The sequence below is a fragment of the Rhinopithecus roxellana genome, chromosome 5, assembly GCF_007565055.1.
Source record: "Rhinopithecus roxellana isolate Shanxi Qingling chromosome 5, ASM756505v1, whole genome shotgun sequence".
In the NCBI taxonomy this organism is placed as follows: Eukaryota; Metazoa; Chordata; class Mammalia; order Primates; family Cercopithecidae; genus Rhinopithecus; species Rhinopithecus roxellana.
Window position 1 is genome coordinate 16,644,420 of NC_044553.1, and position 24,883 is coordinate 16,669,302.

The window sequence follows — 24,883 nt, forward strand, 5'->3', positions numbered from 1 at the left end:
TGAGCGTTTTTAGCATGAAGGGCTGTTGAATTTTGTCAAAAGCCTTTTCTGCATCTATTGAGATAATCATGTGGTTCTTGTCTTTGGTTCTGTTTATATGCTGGATTACGTTTATTGATTTGCGAATGTTGAACCAGCCTTGCATCCCAGGGATGAAGCCCACTTGATCATGGTGGATAAGCTTTTTGATGTGCTGCTGAATCCGGTTTGCCAGTATTTTATTGAGGATTTTTGCATCGATGTTCATCAGGGATATTGGTCTAAAATTCTCTTTTTTTGTTGTGCCTCTGCCAGGCTTTGGTATCAGGATGATGTTGGCCTCATAAAATGAGTTAGGGAGGATTCCCTCTTTTTCTATTGATTGGAATAGTTTCAGAAGGAATGGTAGCAGCTCCTCCTTGTACCTCTGGTAGAATTCAGCTGTGAATCCATCTGGTCCTGGACTTTTTTTGGTTGGTAGGCTATTAATTATTGCCTCAATTTCAGAGCCTGCTATTGGTCTATTCAGGGATTCAACGTCTTCCTGGTTTAGTCTTGGAAGAGTGTAAGTGTCCAGGAAATTATCCATTTCTTCTAGATTTTCTAGTTGATTTGCATAGAGGTGTTTATAGCATTCTCTGATGGTAGTTTGTATTTCTGTGGGGTCGGTGGTGATATCCCCCTTATCATTTTTTATTGCGTCTATTTGATTCTTCTCTCTTTTCTTCTTTATTAGTCTTGCTAGCAGTCTGTCAATTTTGTTGATCTTTTCAAAAAACCAACTCCTGGATTCATTGATTTTTTGGAGGGATTTTGTGTCTCTATCTCCTTCAGTTCTGCTCTGATCTTAGTTATTTCTTGCCTTCTGCTAGCTTTTGAATGTGTTTGCTCTTGCCTCTCTAGTGCTTTTAATTGTGATGTTAGAGTGTCAATTTTAGATCTTTCCAGCCTTCTCTTGTGGGCATTTAGTGCTATAAATTTCCCTCTACACACTGCTTTAAATGTGTCCCAGAGATTCTGGTATGTTGTATCTTTGTTTTCATTGGTTTCAAAGAACATCTTTATTTCTGCCTTCATTTCGTTGTGTACCCAGTAGTCATTCAGGAGCAGGTTGTTCAGTTTCCATGTAGTTGAGCGGTTTTGATTGAGTTTCTTAGTCCTGAGTTCTAGTTTGATTGCACTGTGGTCTGAGAGACAGTTTGTTATAATTTCTGTTCTTTTACATTTGCTGAGGAGTGCTTTACTTCCAATTATGTGGTCAATTTTGGAATAAGTGCGATGTGGTGCTGAGAAGAATGTATATTCTGTTGATTTGGGGTGGAGAGTTCTATAGATGTCTATTAGGTCCGCTTGGTGCAGAGATGAGTTCAATTCCTGGATATCCTTATTAACTTTCTGTCTCGTTGATCTGTCTAATGTTGACAGTGGAGTGTTGAAGTCTCCCATTATTATTGTATGGGAGTCTAAGTCCCTTTGTAAGTCCCTAAGGACTTGCTTTATGAATTTGGGTGCTCCTGTATTGGGTGCATATATATTTAGGAGAGTTAGCTCTTCCTGTTGAATTGATCCCTTTACCATTATGTAATGGCCTTCTTTGTCTCTTTTGATCTTTGATGGTTTAAAGTCTGTTTTATCAGAGACAAGGATTGCAACCCCTGCTTTTTTTTGTTCTCCATTTGCTTGGTAGATCTTCCTCCATCCCTTTATTTTGAGCCTATGTATGTCTCTGCATGTGAGATGGGTCTCCTGAATACAGCAGACTGATGGGTCTTGACTCTTTATCCAGTTTGCCAGTCTGTGTCTTTTAATTGGAGCATTTAGTCCATTTACATTTAAGGTTAATATTGTTATGTGTGAACTTGATCCTGCCATTATGATATTAACTGGTTATTTTGCTCGTTAGTTGATGCAGTTTCTTCCTAGCCTCGATGGTCTTTACATTTTGGCATGTTTTTGCAATGGCTGGTACCGGTTGTTCCTTTCCATGTTTAGGGCTTCCTTCAGGGTCTCTTGTAAGGCAGGCCTGGTGGTGACAAAATCTCTAAGCATTTGCTTATCTGTAAAGGATTTTATTTCTCCTTCACTTATGAAACTTAGTTTGGCTGGATATGAAATTCTGGGTTGAAAATTCTTTTCTTTAAGAACGTTGAATATTGGCCCCCACTCTCTTCTGGCTTGTAGAGTTTCTGCCGAGAGGTCTGCTGTTAGTCTGATGGGCTTCCCTTTGTGGGTAACCCGACCTTTCTCTCTGGCTGCCCTTAAGATTTTTTCTTTCATTTCAACTGTGGTGAATCTGGCAATTATGTGTCTTGGAGTTGCTCTTCTCGAGGAGTATCTTTGTGGTGTTCTCTGTATTTCCTGAATTTGAATGTTGGCCTGTCCTACTAGGTTGGGGAAGTTCTCCTGGATGATATCCTGAGAGTGTTTTCCAACTTGGTTCCATTTTCCCCCTCACTTTCAGGCACCCCAATCAGACGTAGATTTGGTCTTTTTACATCATCCCATACTTTTTGCAGGCTTTGTTCATTTCTTTTTCTTCTTTTTTCTTTTGTTTCTCTTCTCGCTTCATTTCATTCATTTGATCCTCAATCGCTGATACTCTTTCTTCCAGTTGATCGAGTCGGTTACTGAAGCTTGTGGATTTGTCACGTATTTCTCGTGTCATGGTTTTCATCTCTGTCATTTCATTTATGACTTTCTCTGCATTAATTATTCTAGCTATCAATTCTTCCACTCTTTTTTCAAGATTTTTAGTTTCTTTGCGCTGGGTACGTAATTCCTCCTTTAGCTCTGAGAAGTTTGATGGACTGAAGTCTTCTTCTCTCATCTCGTCAAAGTCATTCTCTGACCAGCTTTGATCCGTTGCTGGCGATGAGCTGCGCTCCTTTGCAGGGGGAGATGCACTCTTATTTTTTGAATTTCCAGCTTTTCTGCCCTGCTACTTCCCCATGTTTGTGGTTTTATCTGCCTCTGGTCTTTGATGATGGTGACGTACTGATGGGGTTTTGGTATAGGTGTTCTTCCTGTTTGATAGTTATCCTTCTAATATTCAGGACCCTCAGCTGTAGGTCTGCTGGAGATTGCTTGAGATCCACTCCAGACCCTGTTTGCCTGGGTGTCAGCAGCAGAGGTTGCAGAAGATAGAATATTGCTGAACAGCAAGTGTACCTGTCTGATTCTTACTTTGGAAGCTTCCTCTCAGGGGTGTACTCCACCCTGTGAGGTGTGGGGTGTCAGATTGCCCCTAGTGGGGATGTCTCCAAGTTAGGCTACTCAGGGGTCAGGGACCCACTTGAGCAGGCAGTCTGTCCGTTCTCAGATCTCAGCCTCTGTGTTGGGAGATCCACTGCTCTCTTCAAAGCTGTCAGACAGAGTCGTTCGCGTCTGCACAGGCCTCTGCTGCTTTCCCTGTTGTTGTTTAGCTGTGCCCTGTCCCCAGAGGTGGAGTCTACAGAGACAGGCAGGTTTCCTTGAGCTGCTGTGAGCTCCACCCAGTTCGAGCTTCCCAGCAGCTTTGTTTACCTACTTAAGCCTCAGCAATGGCGGGCGCCCCTCCCCCAGCCTCGCTGCTACCTTGCGGTTAGATCGTAGACTGCTGTGCTAGCAATGAGGGAGGCTCTGTGGCTGTGGGACCCTCCCGGCCAGGTGTGGGTATAATCTCCTGGTGTGCCAGTTTGCTTAAAGCACAGTATTGGGTTGAGAATTACCCGATTTTCCAGGTGTTGTGTGTCTTAGTTCCCCGGGCTAGGAAAAGGGATTCTCTTCCCCCTTGCGCTTCCCAGGTGAGGCAGTGCCTCGCTCTGCTTCAGCTCTCTCTGGTCGGGCTGCAGCAGCTGACCAGCACCAATTCTCTGGCACTCCCCAGTGAGATGACCCCAGTACCTCAGTTGAAAATGCAGAAATCACCTGTCTTCTGTGTCGCTCGCGCTGGGAGTTGGAAACTGGAGCTGTTCCTATTTGGCCATCTTGCTCCTCTCCAGCTATATTTTAATGTGTCTTCTCATCTAAGCACTACATTACCTTCTTTCCTGAAAGCAGGAAAGGGAATTTCCATGGGAGGTCCTTACTCAGCTTTTTGTAGGCTTTCCCGAGAACAGAGGCAGTTGTCTTTGTAATACCAGCTGGGAGAGTAGGTGTGAAAATATGTTGGGATGGAGCAAAATGTATTTGCTGTAGAATTCAAGTACTGTAAGCTAAGTCTGTCCTTTGCTCCTTGAGGATTCATTTACTGCCTGTTGAAGAACAGTGTTAGGAGACAGCTCTCTACTGGGTATTCCCTTGCTCACCCCCATTCTTGTCTGGAGACCCAGGGTAAGATATCTGTGTTGCTGGAGTTTAATTTTTCCTTCTGATAAGTTGATGTGAATTGTGGGTTCTAAGGACAGATCACCTGTTCCCACGAGAAAGGGCAGACTGGCTGGGGGAGTAATGGATCTTAGGCAAGGGGGCTGTGGTATTTCAGTGGGCATCACTCTCTCCTCAGGAAAACCATGGCCTCCTTGGTGATATTTCTCTCTCTTCTTGCAATTAGAGCTTCTAGATCACAAGAGTTTCACTGAAGAACCCTGCCTCTCACAGGACACTTACCAGGCCTGAAGCTGCTCTTGGTCAGGGACCCGTAGCAGGGCCATTCTGTAGCAGTGTGCAGAGAAGCTGCAACTGGGGTTTGGGCTTCAAGGTTTCTTCATCCCCAACAAAAGATCATGTCTTTTAGTATGACTCATCATCTGTCCTTTCCTATACCGTGAAGGATTTCTTTGTCTTTTCTTTTTTTTTTTGAGACAGACAGAGTCTCACCCTGTCTCCCAGGCTGGAGTGCAGTGGTGCGATCTTGGCTCGCTGCAACCTCCAACTCCTAGGTTCAAGTGATTCTCCTGCCTCAGGCTCCTGAGTAGCTGAGGGTACAGGCGTGTGCCACCATGCCTGGCTGATTTTTGTATTTTGAGTGGAGACAGAGTTTCACTACGTTGTCTTAAATTCCTGGCCTCAAGTGATCTACCTGCCTCAGTCTCCCAAAGTGCTGGGATTACAGGTGTAAGCCATCACACCCAGCTGATAAATTTTTTTTTTTTTTTTTTTTTTGAGACAGAGGCTCGCTCTGTCGCCCAAACTAGAGTGCAGTGGCGGGATCTCAGCTCACTGCAAGTTCCGCCTCCCAGGTTCACACCATTCTTCTGCCTCAGCCTCCCGAGTAGCTGGGACTACAGGCACCCGCCACCTCGCCCAGCTAGTTTTTTGTATTTTTTTAGTAGAGACGGGGTTTCACCGTGTTAGCCAGGATGGTCTCTATCTCCTGACCTCGTGATCTGCCCGTCTCGGCCTCCCAAAGTGCTGGGATTACAGGCTTGAGCCACCGCGCCTGGCCCAGCTGATAAATTTTTATCTTAAACCTCTCACTTCTAGTTTAAGCACCTTCAGTGTTTCCCAAGGCCAGTGAAAAAAACTCAAAATCCATATCCTGCTTAGTAAGGCCCTGCAACGTAGCACTGCCCTATCTTTCAAGTCTTGCGTCTAGAAAAGACACAGCAGAAGCACTTTAGGGTAAAGGGCAAGCTATCTGTAATGTGCTCTCAAAAGGCATATATGTAGAGAAAGACAGAGCCACAGAAGGGCAGAAAGGGAAAACTAAAACAAATGTGGTAAAATTTTAACAGTTTGGAATCTGGATAAAGGGAATATGGAAGTTCTTGCAACTTTTCTGTAAACCTGAAATTATTTCAAAATAAAAAATTACAAAAAATTATTAGATTACCCGTACTTATCAAGAATGCTTTTTTTTTTTTTTTTTTTTTGGTTCTCCAGGTCACATTTGAAAGAACATTCTCTCTTTAAACATTTGCAAAGAATTCAGTTTTCCTTATGATTTAACTGGGTCCTAGTGAAGATGTCAAGAAGGAAAAATGCAAAATGTGTGCAAAAGCTGTATGGAATGATTTTAGTTGTAGTGACCTGTAAGTAGGTAGAGAGAATTCTGCTTTCTACCAAAGATATTTTGTGGTTATGCCTGGCTAAGCATACAACTTCCTAGAAATCGGTCATCAGTTAGTTAACATTTACTATGTATATACCAGTTTTCTGGGTTGAGAATGATTATGAGGATTGGAGAAGTAGACATTCAAATATCTGTAAAAGATTGTCCCCATATACAGTGCATTTATTTATCATGGGAAAATTAACACTAATATTCCAGAAAAAAAAATAAAAAAGATGCCATGAGTAAAACAATGCTTATACACTGCTGGTAGGAGAGAAAATTAGTTCAACCATTGTGCCAGATAGTGTGGTGATTCCACAAAGACCTAAAGACACAAATACCACTCAACACAGTCATTTTATTACTGCATATATGCCCAAAGGAATATAAATCATTCTATTATAAAGACATATCCACGGGTATGTTGATTGCGGCACTATTCACAATAGCAAAGACATAGAATCAATCTAAATGCCCATTAATGATAGACTTGATAAAGAAAATGTAGTGCATATACATCATGGAATACTATGCAGCCATAAAAAGAGCGAGATCATGTCCTTTGGAGGGACTTTCATAAATCTGGAGGCCATTATCTTAGTAAACTAACACAGGAACAGAAAACCAAATACTGCATGGTCTTACTTATAAGTGGGAGCTAAATAATGAGGACACATGGACACATGCATGGGAGAGGGAACAATGCACACTGGGGCCTGTTGAAGGGTGGAGGGTAGGAGGAGGGAGAGGATCAGGAAAAATAGTGAATGGGTGCTAGGCATAATACCTGCATGATGTACAACAAACCCCCATGACACAAGTTTACATATATAATAAATCTGCATGTAGCCCTGAACTTAAAATAAAAATTTAAAAAGATGCCACAGAAAATTTATAAAATTAGTTAACAAATAAGAATTTTGGATCTCTAAAGGGCATTTACCTTGAGATAGAAATAGATGCATATTGTAAATATAAAGGTCTTTTCATAACCCAAAACATATTTCATGAGGCTCTATCACTGAGTAAAATGAGAGCTTCTCCAGTGATATATTTATAGTTTGTGACATCTGCCAAGAAATATTTTTCATATTTTCTCAAGTATATATACTTGTATATATCAAATCTCTAGCTCAACTATCTATCTAATCATCTATCTATATTTAAATTAGTAGACTGGATTATCAATTGTTATTTGTGTTATATTTTACAGGCTACTCACTTCATTCTAGCAGTTCATTTATACTTGTAAGAAAATCAATTTAAATAGTAATGAAATAGGAACAATCTGACAACTTTTTAGGGATACATCTACTCAGGAGTATGTGGCAGGAGAAACTGTACAGTTTGATTGATAACAATCTTCAGTTTAAAATATTGCTAACATGGCTTCATCACAATTCACTGTGTCATGGACAGTGGCCAGCACTTGGGCATCTGCCACCCACTGCACTGTCTTATCCTTGTGATTGATGAAAATAGAGATTGAATGTTTAAGGAAATTGACCAGCCGAGAGAGACACACCATGATGTGTCTTTTTTTTTTCTTTTCTTTTTAAATTTTCTTTCTAAGTGGCATGGTGTTGTAGGTTGGGTTCCCTGGAAACAGATCGTATCATTTGTATGCAGAAGATTTCTTGTGGAGTTCTCTTGGGAAGAATGTGATGAAAGTAGGATCGGGCAGAAGCTGAGTTGTGATGGAGTTGCAACAAACATCTCAGCTGATGCCATGTGGAGCTCTGGAACTGGGATGGCCATTTATAGTTGTCACCAAGTGTCAGGCCTTTGTATGCCAGCATTGACCAACTGTTGGATTTGAGCTGTCCCTGGGAGGAGGGAAAATCAATGACAAGTTCCTTTGGCTTAGGGCAACTTCTGGCAAGGGATTTAGCTATGATCTAGTCATCAGCATACTACACTTCTGGCAGCTGGGGGAATGCATGCCTCAGGCCTGAAGGAAAGATCTGGGCAGCACGTTATAACATCTACTACACAACACATGGGCCCACCGACAGCCTTGCCCTATGCTGATGCCACATCTTAGAACATGCACTATGTAAATTTTCTTATTATTCTCAGTATTTTGTGCATCCCTGGACCATAAACATTGATCCTAAGAGCTATGCTTCAGCTGCTTTCAGCAGCTAGCCAACAAAATGTCTTTTCTATCCGTGGGTCTCACTTAATGGTGGTGTCTCTGTCCTGTGAAACCATCTGATGATGTGTGTGAATCTCATATCTGACCATTTAGTATAAATGAAGATGATAAATCACAGTATCATAATGATATTCTCCATAAAGACTCTAGTTTTAAAATTCCTCAGTTACACCTTACTCAATATGAACTTGAAACCTATCTTCAGTTATTTTGTTTATGGAATGAGTATAAGCCAAAGCTCAGGAACAGATCTTCCTGCCCTGTCAAAGGACTCTGGTTTTCTTAATTATCTATTTCTGGCCTACTATATGAAGTAAAAATATTTGATATACCTAATCTTACTTTGGAGGGATTCGCATATTGTAAGGTTAAATGCAAAAGCAGGCTACAGAGAAGACTATGTGATATAATTAGATTTTTTAAAGATAAACAATGAAAAAACCTGATATATGATAATAAATATTTATATAGAATTAGAAGCATGGAGAATAGTATGAAAGAATATACTGGGTTGTTAATGTTGCTTGTCTAGCATAGATGGAAGGTGGTAGAGTGAAAAGTAGATTGGGGAAGAAGTGGTGGTGGTGGGGGGGAGTAGTAAGGAAAAAACAGAGGAGTCTATAAAAAAATCAGCATATACAACACTTCCAGTTGTGCTTGTGAGTATGTGTGTGTGCATGTGTGTATGAAAGCATATACAGAAGCTGTTAACTAAAATTAATGGTGATTACTCAGAGTGGTGGGATTTTAGATGATTTCTAAATATTTTTTATATTATACTGTTTGATAATTATTACAGTGAGTATTATTTATATATTGATAAAAGAGCAAGCTATTTTTTCTTATTGCGAACAAAAAGATCCATTGCATTAAATAAGTCTTTCTTGAATAGAAATAAATGTCACTGTGTCCCTTGGAGTTAAAAAGAAAGCTAAATACTGAATTCATAAAAGAAGGTCAGATACACAGGTACATTCCAGATAATGTGATTCTGTCTCAAAGGAAAACAAGTTCTGAGCATAATATTTTAAATATCAGTATAATATTTGAACTTTAATGCACTTTGAATATTGATTTTCATATTTCAATACCCAAATGACGTATTTATTGCCTTTTTCTTTTCATCTATGTATATGTCTCTATTTAATTGTTAGTTGAATTGTAAATTATATTACATCTTTGAGCCATACTTATTTGATTAAGGATGCCCATTAATAAGTCAATAGGTGTGGCTAATTATAAATTATGATAGATAGTAAATGCTGTATGGATACTTATCCCATGTATCCGTAGAACACGTTCATTCTGTATATTGTGATATGCTTCTAAATAGACGGTGACTTGAGGATGGCTATATGCAGTTTTCAGAACTTGCCTTGCTCCTTCATCCCTTAATACTCCTGGCTTTTATCTGTGCTTTTCTTCTACTTGCTCCCATGGCAATTTATAATGGCCCTGGTTTATAGCACATCTTGCTGCATCTGCCACTGGCCTACCACTGGCTTATGGGCCCCACAGGGGAAGGAACTGTGTTTTGTTCACTTACGTGTATGATTCACCCTCTAGCTCAGGGCCTAGAATACTAAATAAGTCTGATTTTTTAAATAAATAAGTGGCCATGAAGAAGATGATACACAATGATAATGAAATGACCAACTTCAGTTTTTCTTTTTTTTCTTTTTGTTTTTTGAGATGGAGTCTTGCTCTGTCGCCCAGGCTGGAGTGCAGTGGCCGGATCTCAGCTCACTGCAAGCTCCGCCTCCCGGGTTGACACCATTCTCCTGCCTCAGCCTCCCGAGTAGCTGGGACTACAGGCGCCCGCCACCTCGCCTGGCTAGTTTTTTTGTATTTTTTTAGTAGAGACGGGCTTTCACCGTGTTAGCCAGGATGGTCTCGATCTCCTGACCTTGTGATCCGCCCGCCTCGGCCTCCCAAAGTGCTGGGATTACAGGCTTGAGCCACCGCGCCCGGCCTAACTTCAGTTTTTCATGGTTTATTTAGTCTCACAGGTCCTCAGGGAAGGAGGACATTTCCTGCTTCTTCCGAACAAAGCCAAAGCGTTTGAGTGAGATGACACTAAGAGTGTGTCAATTGCCTTCTTTTTTCATTTTCCATCAATAATCAGTTCTCTTCCTAGTTTCCTAAAGGATCAAATAGTTATGAAGAAATGTTTCCCTGCTTCTAATTTAGTAGTGAGATAGTTTTAAAATTTGTTTTTTAATGTTAACATTAGATGTTGTTTAAACACAATACAGGCACATAGAACGTTTAAAAAATACAAAGGCATGTCAAGGGGAATATCTCCTCTCTCTGTCCCCAGAAACCCAATTCTCCTTACTAACAGCAATCACTGTTACTAGTTTCTTCTTCAAGAAACATATTATGTATTTATGGACATAAATATATACATATCTGTACAGTCTTTCTTCTTCATATGAAAGAGAGGCAGATAGAGCACTCCTCCACCTTGCTTTTTAACAATATAGCATAAGGATACATTCATATTAAAAGATACATACAGATCCTCATTTTAAAAAGTTACATAGTATTCCACCCTATGATTATACACTAATTTACCTGATCAGTTCTCAGTGGGAATTTAGATTGATCCAATATTCTTGTACATGTGCCATTTTTCTTGTGTGAGTATACCAGTAAGATAAACATCTAGGATTTTGGAGTTGTTGAGTCAGAGGAAATGACTTTTAAATTTTAATAATTATTGGCATGATATCCTCCATAGATGGTGTATGAATTTATGCTCTACTAGCAAAAACTGCCATTTTTTCCAACTTCATCTTTGATCTTTGTTAATTTTGGGGAAAACCCCATATATTTATTATAGTTTTATTTGCTTTCTCACCTTATGATAAAACAGAGTGTCTTTTTACTTGCTTAAAAGCTTTTTACTGTTGGCTTTTTTCAGATATTTGACACTGTTCCTATTGTGCTAATGGTCATGAAGTCTTTGCCTAAGCCAATGTCTAGAAGGGGTTTTCGATGCTATCTTCTAGAATTTTTATGGTTGTGCTAATGGCATTTTTCTTATTGATCTGAAGATATAATGATATATCAAAGATATTAGTATTTTGTCTATAATATTACCATGAAGAATATTCTGGAAGACATAAATATAAGCTCAATTAAAGAAATAAAGTCAACTTGTTGCTGAAAGGGAAATAGAAAACTTTAGATTTTGCCCTAAGGTTATGACCTTGTGTAACTTGCAAGGGCAAATACAAATAAAAAAAAATAAAAGGCTTAATTATCCCTGTTGAAAATAAGGGAAGAGACTTTCTTCTCTCCCTTTGCATAGAGCATTTACTTTAGAAAACTTGTAATTTTTTGGTGAAGGTGTATGTAAATTTTTTTTTTCCTTATCTTAGGGATGGGGTCTCACTCTTGCTCAGGCTGGAGTACAATGGTGCAGTCATAGCTTGTTGCAGCCTTGAACTTTTGGGCTCAAGTGATTTTCCTACCTCAGCCTTCTGAGTAGCTAAGGCTACAAATATGTGCTACACCCAGCTAATTTTAAAATTATTTATTTTGTAGAGGTGGATCTCACTATGTTGCCCAGGCTGGTTTGAGCCCAAGCTGGTCTGGAACTCCTGGTCTCAAGCGATCCTCTTGCCTCAGGCTCCCAAAGTGCTGGCATCAGAGGTATGAGCAACTGCACCTGGCCTATAAATTTTTGCAAAAGCTAAACAAGCCTCTGGTTAGCTTTATGACCCAGGAATGTCTTTCTCAAGGACCTCAAAAAAGGAAGTTAGTGCTCCCATCTCCCTGTTTCTGTGAAAGGGTAGAACCCTAATTTTGGCAGTCTAATTTTTAAATTGCAAAACGATTTCCTGTCATAAAGATATGAATTTATTTTTCCTTTGTATAAAGTCAATGAGCAAATACCAATGGTCACTCCAATTACCAGGTGAACCCAGGGTGAACTATGTGTGATAAATTGTGCTGTCAAGTCCTCTTGAGGACTAGTTATTGTTTATTTTGAGAACATACATGTATTGGGTTGTATTTACTTTGCTATGTGAAAGGGAGAGATGTATTTCTGTCCTTGCAGTCTCTCAGTGGATTGTTTGTGATATGTATCACATTCTGGTTTAATACTTATTCAATAATAAAACTACTTTCTTTCTCTTACAGTTTTGTGGAGAAGTTTTCTGGGTTGGTAAGAGATTTGTTTTTAGTTATATTTCCCCAACAAACTCAACCCAATTTTTTCAATTTACAGGCCTATCATTTGTAAAATTAAAGAGATAGAATACATATTTGACGTTTCTTGTAGCCCTATGAGTTCTAGAAAATAAAACACTACAGTATATAAAGTTCAAAAACAATATAAACAATTTTCTGAGTGATATGTTTCTTTAAATAAAGAAGATTCTGTCTCTCAAAATCTTGTAAACTAAGACTCTTAATTTTGTGTTCTCAGTATTTTCCTCATTGCATGTTTCATTTCCTTGTTCCTCAGGCTGTATATGACAGGATTAATAAGGGGAGTAACCACAGAATAGAACAGAGTCACAATCTTCTGCATTCCAGCTTCATGCCCAGATGCTGGGCTCACATACATGACCATCACTGAGCCATAGAACAGTGAAACCACAGCCAGGTGGGAGCCACAGGTAGAGAAAGCCTTTCTTCTTCCAGATGCTGAAGGAACCCTCAACACAGCTCTCAGGACCAGAGCATAGGACCCCACGATGAAGAGAAAGGGAATAAATAGAAGTAGAGAACTTAAGGTGGAGCTAGTCAACTCTAGTAGAGGGGCTCTGGTACAGGTGAGGGCTAACAGAGGACCTGGGTCACATAGGAAGTGGTCAATAATTCTAGATCCACAGAAGGTCATTTGAGAAATGACACTGATAGGAATCAGGAACCACAAGAAACCAAGTACCCAGCAGCTGCCCACAAGAATGTTGCAGAGATGTTTGGTCATAATAGTCAAATAGTGTAGAGGCCAGCAGATGGCAAGGTATCGGTCAAATGCCATAGCTCCCAGGAAAAAGCATTCTGTAGAACCCAAGGAGAAAAAAAAGTAGAACTGGAGGAAGCACCTAGAGAAGGAGATGATCTTGGTGTCAGAGAGAAAGTTGGCCAGCATGCTGGGGACTGTAGAGGTGACATAACAGATCTCTAGGAAAGAGAAGTTGGCGAGCAAGATGTACATAGGGGTGTGGAGTCTTTGATCCCAGTGCACAGCACAGATGATGGAACCATTGCCCATGAGGGTCAGGAGGTATACAACAGTGAAGAGCACAAAAAGGAGGATCTGCCCCTCCCTGGGGCAAGGGAAGCCCAGGAGGATGAAGCCAGTGAAGGTGCTGGAGTTGCTGGGGGTGTTGAAGATTTTCATGTGCCTGTGACCTGTAAAATCACTAGCAATTACTGGATGACAGTGCAAGGATAGATGGGAACTCAGATTTATATTTAAGCTATCTCTGGGAATGCAATAAGCACATCTATCAATAGTGACTCTCTCTCTCTATACACACACACACACACACACACACACACACACACACACATTTGATTCAGGGTCTTGCTCTGTTGCCCAGGCTACAGTGCAGTGGCGCAATCATGACTCACTGCAGCATTGACCTCCCCAGCTCAAGCAATCCTGCCTCAGCCTCCTGGGTAGCTGGGACCACCATGTGGTATGTGCCACCATACCAAGAAAATTTCAAAAGTATTTGTAGAGAAGGAGTCTTCCTGTATTGCTCAGGCTGGTCTTGTCAATTAATCCTCGTGCCTTGGCCTCCCAAAATGCTGAGATTACCATCCTGAGCCACCTGTGCCTGGCCAGTAGTGACTATTTTTGTCTAATCCTGAAATATTGTCCACTTGGACAATAGTTGTTGGTCTGTAAAATATACTACAAGTCAGTATCATGAATAAACACAGAAGTTTCCTTATTGTGAAATGTATGGAAACATGCATAATACATAAATATACATCTTAATAAAAGATCATAATGGAAACATCATTGTAACTACCACTGAGGTCAAGAAATAAAATATTGCGTCCTAGAATCTTCTCACATGCCCCATCCCCATCACTCTCTGCCCTTCCCTCCCTCTAATCATAACCCTCTTTCTTCTTTATGATCATCACTTCCTTGTTTTTCTTTACAATTTAGTAACTAAGCACACACCTCTAAACAATAGTACAGTATTATGTTTTGCTTGCTTTTGTTCTTTGCATAAATGAAATCATACTATTATACGTTTGGATGGTTTCTTTGTTCAACAGTAAGTTTGTGAAAGTCATGTTGTTGTATATGTCTGTATTCTGACAATTTTTTACTGCTCTATACTGTTACATTGCAAGAATGAACCATAACTTTTTAAAAAGATTGAGATAGGGTCGCTCTCTGTCACTCAGGCTGGAGTGCAGTGCACCATCTTGGCTCACTGCAGCCTCTGCCACCCGGGCTCAAGAAATCTTCCCTCCTCAGCCTCCTGAGTAGCTAGGATCGTGCCACCATGCCTGGCTAATTTTGTGGATGTTTTTTGGTATTGTTTGCTTTTTGGTGGAGACAGGGTTTTTCCATGTTGCCCAAGCTGGTCTGGAATTCCTGAGCTCAAGTGATACTGCCTGCCTCAGGCTCCCACAGTGTTGGGATTACAGTCCTGAGCCACTGCGCCTGACCGGAACCATCACTTACTTAAACATTCTACAACAGATAAATATTTTGGTTTACTTCCAGTTTGGGGCTGTTAGGGGGTAATGTTACTATTAAAGTGGAAACATTAAGAGAAATTAAATTTACAGTGTAAGGTTAAGCTAGAATGGGCATGAAGTAGCCCCCCTCCCCTGAAGTAAGAGTTAAGAAAGAATATTAACTGCTCCTCTGTAAGGTCTGTGAAGCATTAACCATATCTCTCCCCCACGTATTTTCTAAGTTCTGTAAGCTCCTGTTTTTCTTGCTGTGCAGCTGCAAGGTCACAAGATAGATAAGCATGAGTTGCAAGACATGTTTTCCCAAGATATAAGCTGAGTCCTAAGAATGTCACCTGATAATTAATTGCGTTGTTCTCGCTTTTGTAAGCCAGCTTCCTGTAATTCCCGCCTCAAGGTGCAAAAAAGGCGTTTGTTTTCTTTTTCTTTCTTTCTTTCTTTTTTTTTTTGAGACAGAGTCTTGCTCCGTCACCCAGGCTGGAGTGCAGTGGCGCGATCTCGGCTCACTGCAAGCTCCGCCTCCCGGGTTCACACTATTCTCCTGCCTGAGCCTCCCGAATAGCTGGGACTACAGGTGCCCACCACCACGCCTGGCTAATTTTTTGTATTTTCAGTAGAGACAGGGTTTCACCATGTTAGCCAGGATGGTCTCGATTTCCGGACCTCGTGATCCGCCCGCCTCGGCCTCCCAAAGTGCTGGGATTACAGGCTTGTGCCACCGCACCGGCCCAAGGCATTCGTTTTCTTTCTTTGCTGCTCACACTTTCAGGATGCATGTCTGCTGAGCCTATGTACACCTAAAATATACCCCCCGAACTGCAGTTGGTCTCTCCAGTCTCTGATTTCCCGCTACACTATGACCATATAGTTTATCTCTCCTGGTTCACATGTACATGCATTTCTATTAGCTGGATCATAGGAGGTGTGTATCTTCAACTGTAGAAAATTAAGCTAAAGTTTTCTATAATTATTGGACTATTTTTCACTACCATTGGCAGTATGTTAGAGTTCTCATTGTCAATATCCTTCTCTAACATTAAAGTCTGTATTTACTAGAGTCTTCAGAATGATATATAGATTACATTTTAACAATTTCTTTTTTTTCTTTTGGTAATATTACCGTGGATAGTTCTCTTCTTGGTAGTACTTTTATTTAAAGTAGGTGGTTATATCAAAACCATTTTGCTTTCAAGATAAAATATTGCAGAAGTGATAAAGAAAACTGTCCTCAAGCGTGGCTGAGGAGAACATTTCAAGGCATGATGTAATTTATAGCCTCTCTGGGAAGTTCATTAACTGTCGCGATGAGTTCTCTTATCAATCCTACTATTTAAACCATTCTTTACTGTACCTTTTACTTTTCCTATATGCCCCTACCCAGGGAGAATTCTTTGAACTGACTCACTCAACAGCATCTTCCTGAGCATCGAGTTTCAAATAGAATTTTGTCATGGGCTTGAAATCAATTTGAGAAGTTACTTTACCAGAGATGATTAGGCATTAGCACAGTGCTTTGTACTGAGAAAGCTCTCAATAAATATCCATAAAATGAATGAATAAATAAATACACTTTCTTATTTCCCAGAAAGGGATCACATCCACACAATACTTTTGGGCAAGGATGACTCAGATTATGTGTCTGTGGAACAAAAGACCCTTGGAACTATTTGAAATCACTTTTCTCTTTTAAGATAGTGAACTAACTCATTGATTCATGCTATTTGGTGATGCAATTTACCAATTTTAGGAGTAAAATGTTCAAATTAATAGTAGGTAGCTGCTTCTCACTTCTGTTAAAATAGTTCCCCATCCATCAAGGGTAGATAGAGCTGAGGAATAGAATCAGGTTTAATTTTGTCTTGTTGAAACAGGTCTTTGATTGTCTGGTTGGGAATATGAGTCTGCAAAGTCCATTGGTTCCTATTCTAGTTATGTAAACAGTAGAACCTGATATTAGTGATCCAATGTTAAGATAGGTTTAGCAGGAAACTTGAAAATAAGAAAAAAACTTTACGTATTTTTGCTTCCTTTTCCAATCACTGTTTGGGAACACCTCAAGGCAGAATGACTTTGGGTGGTTATACTTTTGCATAATGACTTTATATTCTTTTGAGTTAACAGTCTTAATCAGACTGTATTGTTACTCACCTTTTACTACTTATCTCTTCTGTGCAGAAGAAACTATGATGTTTACCTGCCACAAATCCCAGCTGGATTGAAAAAAAAAAGAAAAAAAAGTAAAAAAACAAAACAAAAGAAAAAGAAAAAAATCTAGCTGATTCACCCTGCATTGACTGTAGAGGGCACTGTGAACACGGGCACAACATTGTGTTTTTCTACCCAGGCTGCTTGGACCAAGTTAATTAACAACAAAAACTACTTAAAAAATCTGTTTACTCATTAAATTAGTCAACCCCAGAAAGCGGGGTGAAGAGAGACTATGATTGAATGAGCCAAGCTGTGTCACATGCAGTGTGATACGAAGGCATTTCCCTGATGCTTTAGTGTTCCCCCAAAGTTCAATACAGTAGAAGTCTGGACATCTAACTTGGTTGACTCCCCCTCCTCAACCAGCCCAGAGACGTCTCATGACAACACACTTGCCTCCTCTTGTTTGTTTGCGCAGGTTCAGTGAGGGGGCTGCCATGTCTGTAATGTTGGGCAATCTGTTTCTAGAAAGTTCTTTAAAAAGTAAGGATAAGATAATTTTCCAGATTGGGACAAGTGGCAGGCAGCTGTGCAAGATAGAAAAAGTCCTGGATTTAGAGTCAAGAGTTTTCTTTACTAGTCGTAGGAAGTTAATACTTTCTTAGTTTCCTTAACTATAAAATGGTCATAATTATGCCTTTTTTAAGGGCTGTTGCAAAGATTACTGTATGAAATGGAGTACCTTGACCAGTGCCTGATCAGTAAGAGCTTAAGAAATATTGGTTGTATGTGTGTGGTTGTGGTGAATTCAAAGAGAGGTGTGGGTAGAGGCTATTAGATTCTGCAACTATACTATGACTTTTCTATTCTTGTAACAATAGAAATTGATTTCTCAGTTCTCAAGGCTGGAAAGTCTATCATCTTTTTACCTGTATCAGCAACGAAAGTCCCAAATGAAGGTTCTCAGATATTTCTTTTTTATTTTCTTAGAGTAAAATGGTAGTCTTTTTGGTAATAATTAGAGAGGAGAAAAAGGGTGGAAATTCTGATAAGGATTCTTGACTTTGCTGAAGGATGGAGGGGTATAAATAGATCCTCCCAGAAGTAAGTTAGCCTATATATTCTGATCCTTGAGGACACATTTTTCTGCTTTTAAAAGGAGAGCAGTGTCAAGAGACAGTTCTGTGCTTGTTATTTACATCCCTTGGGGCATTCCTTAATTTCTGTTTATTTTTTCTAAGAAAATGGAAATAGTGCCTTTGTCTTTCTTCAAACCTCTCGCAGGTGGAACACAATATTAATAAATCAATTGACTTGACTGATTAACCAATCAACCAATAGCATATCTCTAACTCCCTAACTGTCTCTACCATGTGGCCAATGAAAAAGTCTTATAAGCTGGAAGGTAGAAAAACAGCCCCAGACATCTATAACTTATTTGATATTACAGCAAATCTCCAAGATATTCAAGCTGGTTTGACACTCATAGCTATTTTTTCGTTGAACGTAATCTCACAGAATACACCCTCAGTCAAGTTCTCTCTGAGACAGTAATAAAATGAGACAAAACAAGACCACTTCATTATCTTGTCTAACAGACAAAAACAAGATTACTGCTATCCGTAAAATATCAAACATTCTAAAATAAGTGACTGCTATCTTTCAGAAAAAAGCCAATTACAGCTTTATTCTCTTTCTTCTCTGCTTTCTGTATAGATTAGATTTGTTAAAATACACAGTCATACAAATACCTACTGCATGTGGGGCTTAAAACAGATGATGGGTTGATAGGGGCAGCAAACCACCATGGCACATGTATACCTATGTAACAAACCTGCACTTTCTGCACATGTATCCCAGAACTTAAAGTAAAAAACAAAAAACAACAAACAAACAAACAAAAACCCTACTCATAGAACTGCCCTTGCTTTCTGACAGCATCCAATTGGAGCAAACTACTACTTCCTTAGACCCTCCCTGAAATCACCTAACCATAGCACAAATCCTGTAATAGGTTCTTTCTAACATCTTCATACTGAGACATTCCAGGATTCTCCTTTGAAATATGTTATCCCTTGCTATGCTGAGTGATAAACACAACTTGTTCATCAGGTATTCCTGAGATCTTTGACTAAATGGCACTGACAAACCTAACATAGAATAAGGTGGCCATGAAGCAGAAAGTTTCTCCATGAGACTTCATTTAGGCCTCTCTAAGAAGACAGCTACATCTAGGGACTTTCCAAGTCAAAGGATGTTCCTAGCTATAGTCAGTTAAACCAGCGCCCTCTTTGACCAGATATAACTGGAGCAGGGTGCTGAGGTTTCCTATCCTTATCAGAGGGGCAGATCATTTAACACAACTGAAGTCTTATCTCTTCATTCTCCCGACCGTGTCATAAGTTTTCATTTAAAACACTGATGAATTCAGCTCACTTCCCTGTTTCCATTTGTGTTTCAAAATATTTCAAAGTCCTCAGCCTGGTAAATATGGCAGTCTGCAGTGAAGCCTCCTTAATTTTTCTGTCCCACTTCCCAGATTTCTTGCAGGTGTCTCTACATCTTGATAAAACCAAACCACCCAAGCACACAGTGGCAGCTCCAACAGCATGTGTAGGAGTAATTTTACCCTCCAGAAAATGTCAAAGCGTATTTAGTCCATTTGGGCTTCTATAAGAAAATACTATATCAACTGGTCAGCTTGTAACAATAGAAATTGATTTCTCAGTTCTCCAGGCTGGAAAGTCTAAGATCAAGGTGCTAGCAAATTCACTCTGGGGAGGGCCTACTTTCTGGTTCATAAATGGTGCCATCTTGCTGTGTCCTTCCACATGTGGTGGAAGGGCAACGGGTTCCTTGGGTTTCTTTTTTTTTTTTTTTAAATTTGCCTTTTTTTTTTTTTTTAAATTATTATGCTTTAAGTTCTAGGGTACATGTGCATAACGTGCAGGTTTGTTACATATGTATACTTGTGCCATGTTGGTGTGCTGCACCCATCAACTCGTCAGCACCCATCAATTCGTCATTTATAGCAGGTATAACTCCCAATGCAATCCCTCCCCCCTCCCCCCTCCCCACGATAGGCCCCGATGTGTGATGTTCCCCTTCCCGAGTCCAAGTGATCTCATTGTTCAGTTCCCACCTATGAGTGAGAACATGTGGTGTTTGGTTTTCTGTTCTTGTGATAGTTTGCTAAGAATGATGGTTTCCAGCTGCATCCATGTCCCTACAAAGGATACAAACTCATCCTTTTTTATGGCTGCATAGTATTCCATGGTGTGTGTGTGCCACATTTTCTTAATCCAGTCTGTCACTGATGGACATTTGGGTTGATTCCAAGTCTTTGCTATCGTGAATAGTGCCGCAATAAACATACGTGTGCATGTGTCTTTATAGCAGCATGATTTATAATCCTTTGGGTATATACCCAGTAGTGGGATGGCTGGGTCATATGGTACATCTAGTTCTAGATCCTTGAGGAATTGCCATACTGTTTTCCATAATGGTTGAACTAGTTTACAATCCCACCAACAGTGTAAAAGTGTTCCCATTTCTCCACATCCTCTCCAACACCTGTTGTTTCCTGACTTTTTAATGATTGCCATTCTAACTGGTGTGAGATGGTATCTCATTGTGGTTTTGATTTGCATTTCTCTGATGGCGAGTGATGATGAGCATTTTTTCATGTGTCTGTTGGCTGTATGAATGTCTTCTTTTGAGAAATGTCTGTTCATATCCTGTGTCCACTTTTTGATGGGGTTGTTTGTTTTTTTCTTGTAAATTTGTTTGAGTTCTTTGTAGGTTCTGGATATCAGCCCTTTGTCAGATGAGTAGATTGCAAAAATTTTCTCCCATTCTGTAGGTTGCCTGTTCACTCTGATGGTAGTTTCTTTTGCTGTGCAGAAGCTCTTTAGTTTAATGAGATCCCATTTGTCAATTTTTGCTTTTGCTGCCGTTGCTTTTGGTGTTTTAGACATGAAGTCCTTGCCCATGCCTATGTCCTGAATGGTACTACCTATGTTTTCTTCTAGGGTTTTTATGGTATTAGGTCTAACATTTAAGTCTCTAATCCATCTTGAATTAATCTTCATATAAGGAGTAAGGAAAGGATCCAGTTTCAGCTTTCTACTTATGGCTAGCCAATTTTCCCAGCACCATTTATTAAATAGGGAATCCTTTCCCCATTTCTTGTTTCTCTCAGGTTTGTCAAAGATCAGATGGCTGTAGATGTGTGGTATTATTTCTGAGGACTCTGTTCTGTTCCATTGGTCTATATCTCTGTTTTGGTACCAGTACCATGCTGTTTTGGTTACTGTAGCCTTGTAGTATAGTTTGAAGTCAGGTAGCGTGACGCCTCCAGCTTTGTCCTTTTGACTTAGGATTGTCTTGGCAATGCGGGCTCTTTTTTGGTTCCATCTGAACTTTAAAGCCATTTTTTCCAATTCTGTGAAGAAACTCATTGGTAGCTTGATGGGGATGGCATTGAATCTATAAATAACCTTGGGTAGTGTGGCCATTTTCACGATATTGATTCTTCCTATCCATGAGCATGGTATGTTCTTCCATTTGTTTGTGTCCTCTTTGATTTCACTGAGCAGTGGTTTGTAGTTCTCCTTGAAGAGGTCCTTTACATCCCTTGTAAGTTGGATTCCTAGGTATTTTATTCTCTTTGAAGCAATTGTGAATGGAAGTTCATTCCTGATTTGGCTCTCTGTCTGTTACTGGTGTATAAGAATGCTTGTGATTTTTGCACATTAATTTTGTATCCTGAGACTTTGCTGAAGTTGCTTATCAGCTTAAGATTTTGGGCTGAGACAATGGGGTTTTCTAAATATACAATCATGTCATCTGCAAACAGGGACAATTTGACTTCTTCTTTTCCTAATTGAATACCCTTTATTTCTTTCTCTTGCCTGATTGCCCTAGCCAGAACTTCCAACACTATGTTGAATAGGAGTGGTGAGAGAGGGCATCCCTGTCTTGTGCCAGTTTTCAAAGGGAATTTTTCCAGTTTTTGCCCATTCAATATGATATTAGCTGTGGGTTTGTCATAAATAGCTCTTATTATTTTGAGGTACGTTCCATCAATACCTAATTTATTGAGCGTTTTTAGCATGAAGGGCTGTTGAATTTTGTCAAAAGCCTTTTCTGCATCTTTTGAGATAATCATGTGGTTCTTGACTTTGGTTCTGTTTATATGCTGGATTACGTTTATTGATTTGCGAATGTTGAACCAGCCTTGCATCCCAGGGATGAAGTCCACTTGATCATGGTGGATAAGCTTTTTGATGTGCTACTGAAGCCGGTTTGCCAGTATTTTATTGAGGATTTTTGCATCGATGTTCATCAGGGATATTGGTCTAAAATTCTCTTTTTTTGTTGTGTCTCTGCCAGGCTTTGGTATCAGGATGATGTTGGCCTCATAAAATGAGTTAGGGAGGATTCCCTCTTTTTCTATTGATTGGAATAGTTTCAGAAGGAATGGTAGCAGCTCCTCCTTGTACCTCTGGTAGAATTCAGCTGTGAATCCATCTGGTCCTGGACTTTTTTTGGTTGGTAGGCTATTAATTTTTGCCTCAATTTCAGAGCCTGCTATTGGTCTATTTAGGGATTCAACTTCTTCCTGGTTTAGTCTTGGAAGAGTGTAAGTGTCCAGGAAATTATCCATTTCTTCTAGATTTTCTAGTTGATTTGCGTAGAGGTGTTTATAGTATTCTCTGATGGTAGTTTGTATTTCTGTGGGGTCGGTGGTAACACCCCCTTTATCATTTTTTATTGCATCTATTTGATTCCTCTCTCTTTTCTTCTTTATTAGTCTTGCTAGCGGTCTGTCAATTTTGTTGTTCTTTTCAAAAAACCAACTCCTGGATTCATTGATTTTTTGGAGGGTTTTTCGTGTCTCTATCTCCTTCAGTTCTGCTCTGATCTTAGTTATTTCTTGCCTTCTGCTAGCTTTTGAATGTGTTTGCTCTTGCCACTCTAGTTCTTTTAATTGTGATGTTAGAGTGTCAATTTTAGATCTTTCCAGCTTTCTCTTGTGGGCATTTAGTGCTATAAATTTCCCTCTACACACTGCTTTAAATGTGTCCCAGAGATTCTGGTATGTTGTATCTTTGTTTTCATTGGTTTCAAAGAACATCTTTATTTCTGCCTTCATTTCGTTGTGTACCCAGTAGTCATTCAGGAGCAGGTTGTTCAGTTTCCATGTAGTTGAGCGGTTTTGCTTGAGTTTCTTAGTCCTGAGTTCTAGTTTGATTGCACTGTGGTCTGAGAGACAGTTTGTTATAATTTCTGTTCTTTTACATTTGCTGAGGAGTGCTTTACTTCCAATTATGTGGTCAATTTTGGAATAAGTGCGATGTGGTGCTGAGAAGAATGTATATTCTATTGATTTGGGGTGGAGAGTTCTATAGATGTCTATTATGTCCGCTTGGTGCAGAAATGAGTTCAATTCCTGGATATCCTTGTTAACTTTCTGTCTTGTTGATCTGTCTAATGTTGACAGTGGAGTGTTGAAGTCTCCCATTATTATTGTATGGGAGTCTAAGTCTCTTTGTAAGTCTCTATGGACTTGCTTTATGAATTTGGGTGCTCCTGTATTGGGTGCTCGAGAGCCCCTCGGGGCTCACCCCCCCCGCCTCACCCGGTCAGTGATAAAACGATCAGAGTAGTGGTATTTCATCGGCAGCCTGCAAGGCCGGCGGACCCCACCCCGCCCCCTCACGGGGACAGGGGGGTGCCGGGGGCCTCCCACTTATTCTACACCTCTCATGTCTCTTCACCGTGCCAGACTAGAGTCAAGCTCAACAGGGTCTTCTCTCCCTGCTGATTCCACCAAGCCTGTTCCCTTGGCTGTGGTTTCGCTGGATAGTAGGTAGGGACAGTGGGAATCTCGTTCATCCATTCATGCGCGTCACTAATTAGATGACGAGGCATTTGGCTACCTTAAGAGAGTCATAGTTACTCCCGCCGTTTACCCGCGCTTCATTGAATTTCTTCACTTTGACATTCAGAGCCATGGGCAGAAATCACATCGCGTCAACACCCACCGCGGGCCTTCACGAATGTGACACATTTTCTTAATCCAGTCTATCATTGATGGACATTTGGGTTGGTTCCAAGTCTATGTTCCAAGTCTATGCTATTGTGAATAGTGCTGCAATAAACATATGGGTGCATGTTTCTTTATAGTAGCATGATTTATAATCCTTTGGGTATATACCCAATAATGGGATTGCTGGGTCAAATGGTATTTCTAGTTCTAGATCCTTGAGGGATCACCACACTGTCTTCCACAATGGTTGAATTAATTTACACTCCCACCAACAATGTAAAGTGTTCCTATTTCTCCACATTGGATACAACATTTTTTTAGCAAAGTGATGAACACTATAGTTGGGTTATAACATGTCTTATTGTGGCAGGCCAGGTTTTACTGACACAGGCCTCCATCACAACTGTTTCCGTACTGACTGAGTGGTAAAGTTAAATATTTGAAGCTAAAAAAGCCAGTGCCCTTAAACAAAGGCTGGAATGTAACAAAAACCCATCAAGAGTTTTGCCTAGGCCTTTCCTGGGCCTTAAAGCATGACAAAATAATGAAGGAATTCTTAACAGGACATACTCAGCATTAAACAAGTTTCATTGGGGGTCTGAATAAATCCCCCAGTCCTCCACAAACAAGTTTATTGGAGGTCTGAAGAAACTCCCCAAACCTCTGTGATTTAGCAGGAGACGAGATAAGGGTAATCACCTCAGCACCTAAACCCATTTAGATTAAGTAAACTTACTGAGGCTCTAGCAGAAGGTCTTCAAGATGCAGACCTTAGTTATAGATTAAAAGAAGTTAATCACTATGTCTTTAGATGAATGCCCACTTACATGTAGACATATAGCTTAGAAGGTATATAAGCTCTGAAAACCTTTGTAATTTT

The 24,883-nt window shown here is 40.1% G+C and overlaps 1 protein-coding gene across 1 annotated transcript; it reads right to left on the bottom strand.

Moving 5' to 3' along the window:
* Positions 1-10,260: 10,260 nt before the first annotated feature.
* LOC104673144 (olfactory receptor 11G2-like) lies at positions 10,261-13,476 on the bottom strand. Its single transcript, XM_010377091.2, has 2 exons — positions 12,552-13,476; positions 10,261-10,310 (listed from the first exon to the last, which is right to left on the bottom strand). The coding sequence occupies exons 1-2, from the start codon at positions 13,474-13,476 to the stop codon at positions 10,261-10,263; spliced, it is 975 nt and encodes a 324-aa protein (XP_010375393.2).
* Between the last annotated feature and the right edge of the window lie 11,407 nt (positions 13,477-24,883).

Bases quoted from the DNA above. Each gene is read 5' to 3' on its own strand.
- LOC104673144 (XM_010377091.2), bottom strand. From the start codon at position 13,476: ATGAAAATCTTCAACACCCCCAGCAACTCCAGCACCTTCACTGGCTTC. The intron at 10,311-12,551 runs TGAGAACACAAA...AATTTTAAAACT, and splicing joins ACATGCAATGAGGAAAATAC to ATCTCACTACTAAATTAGAA.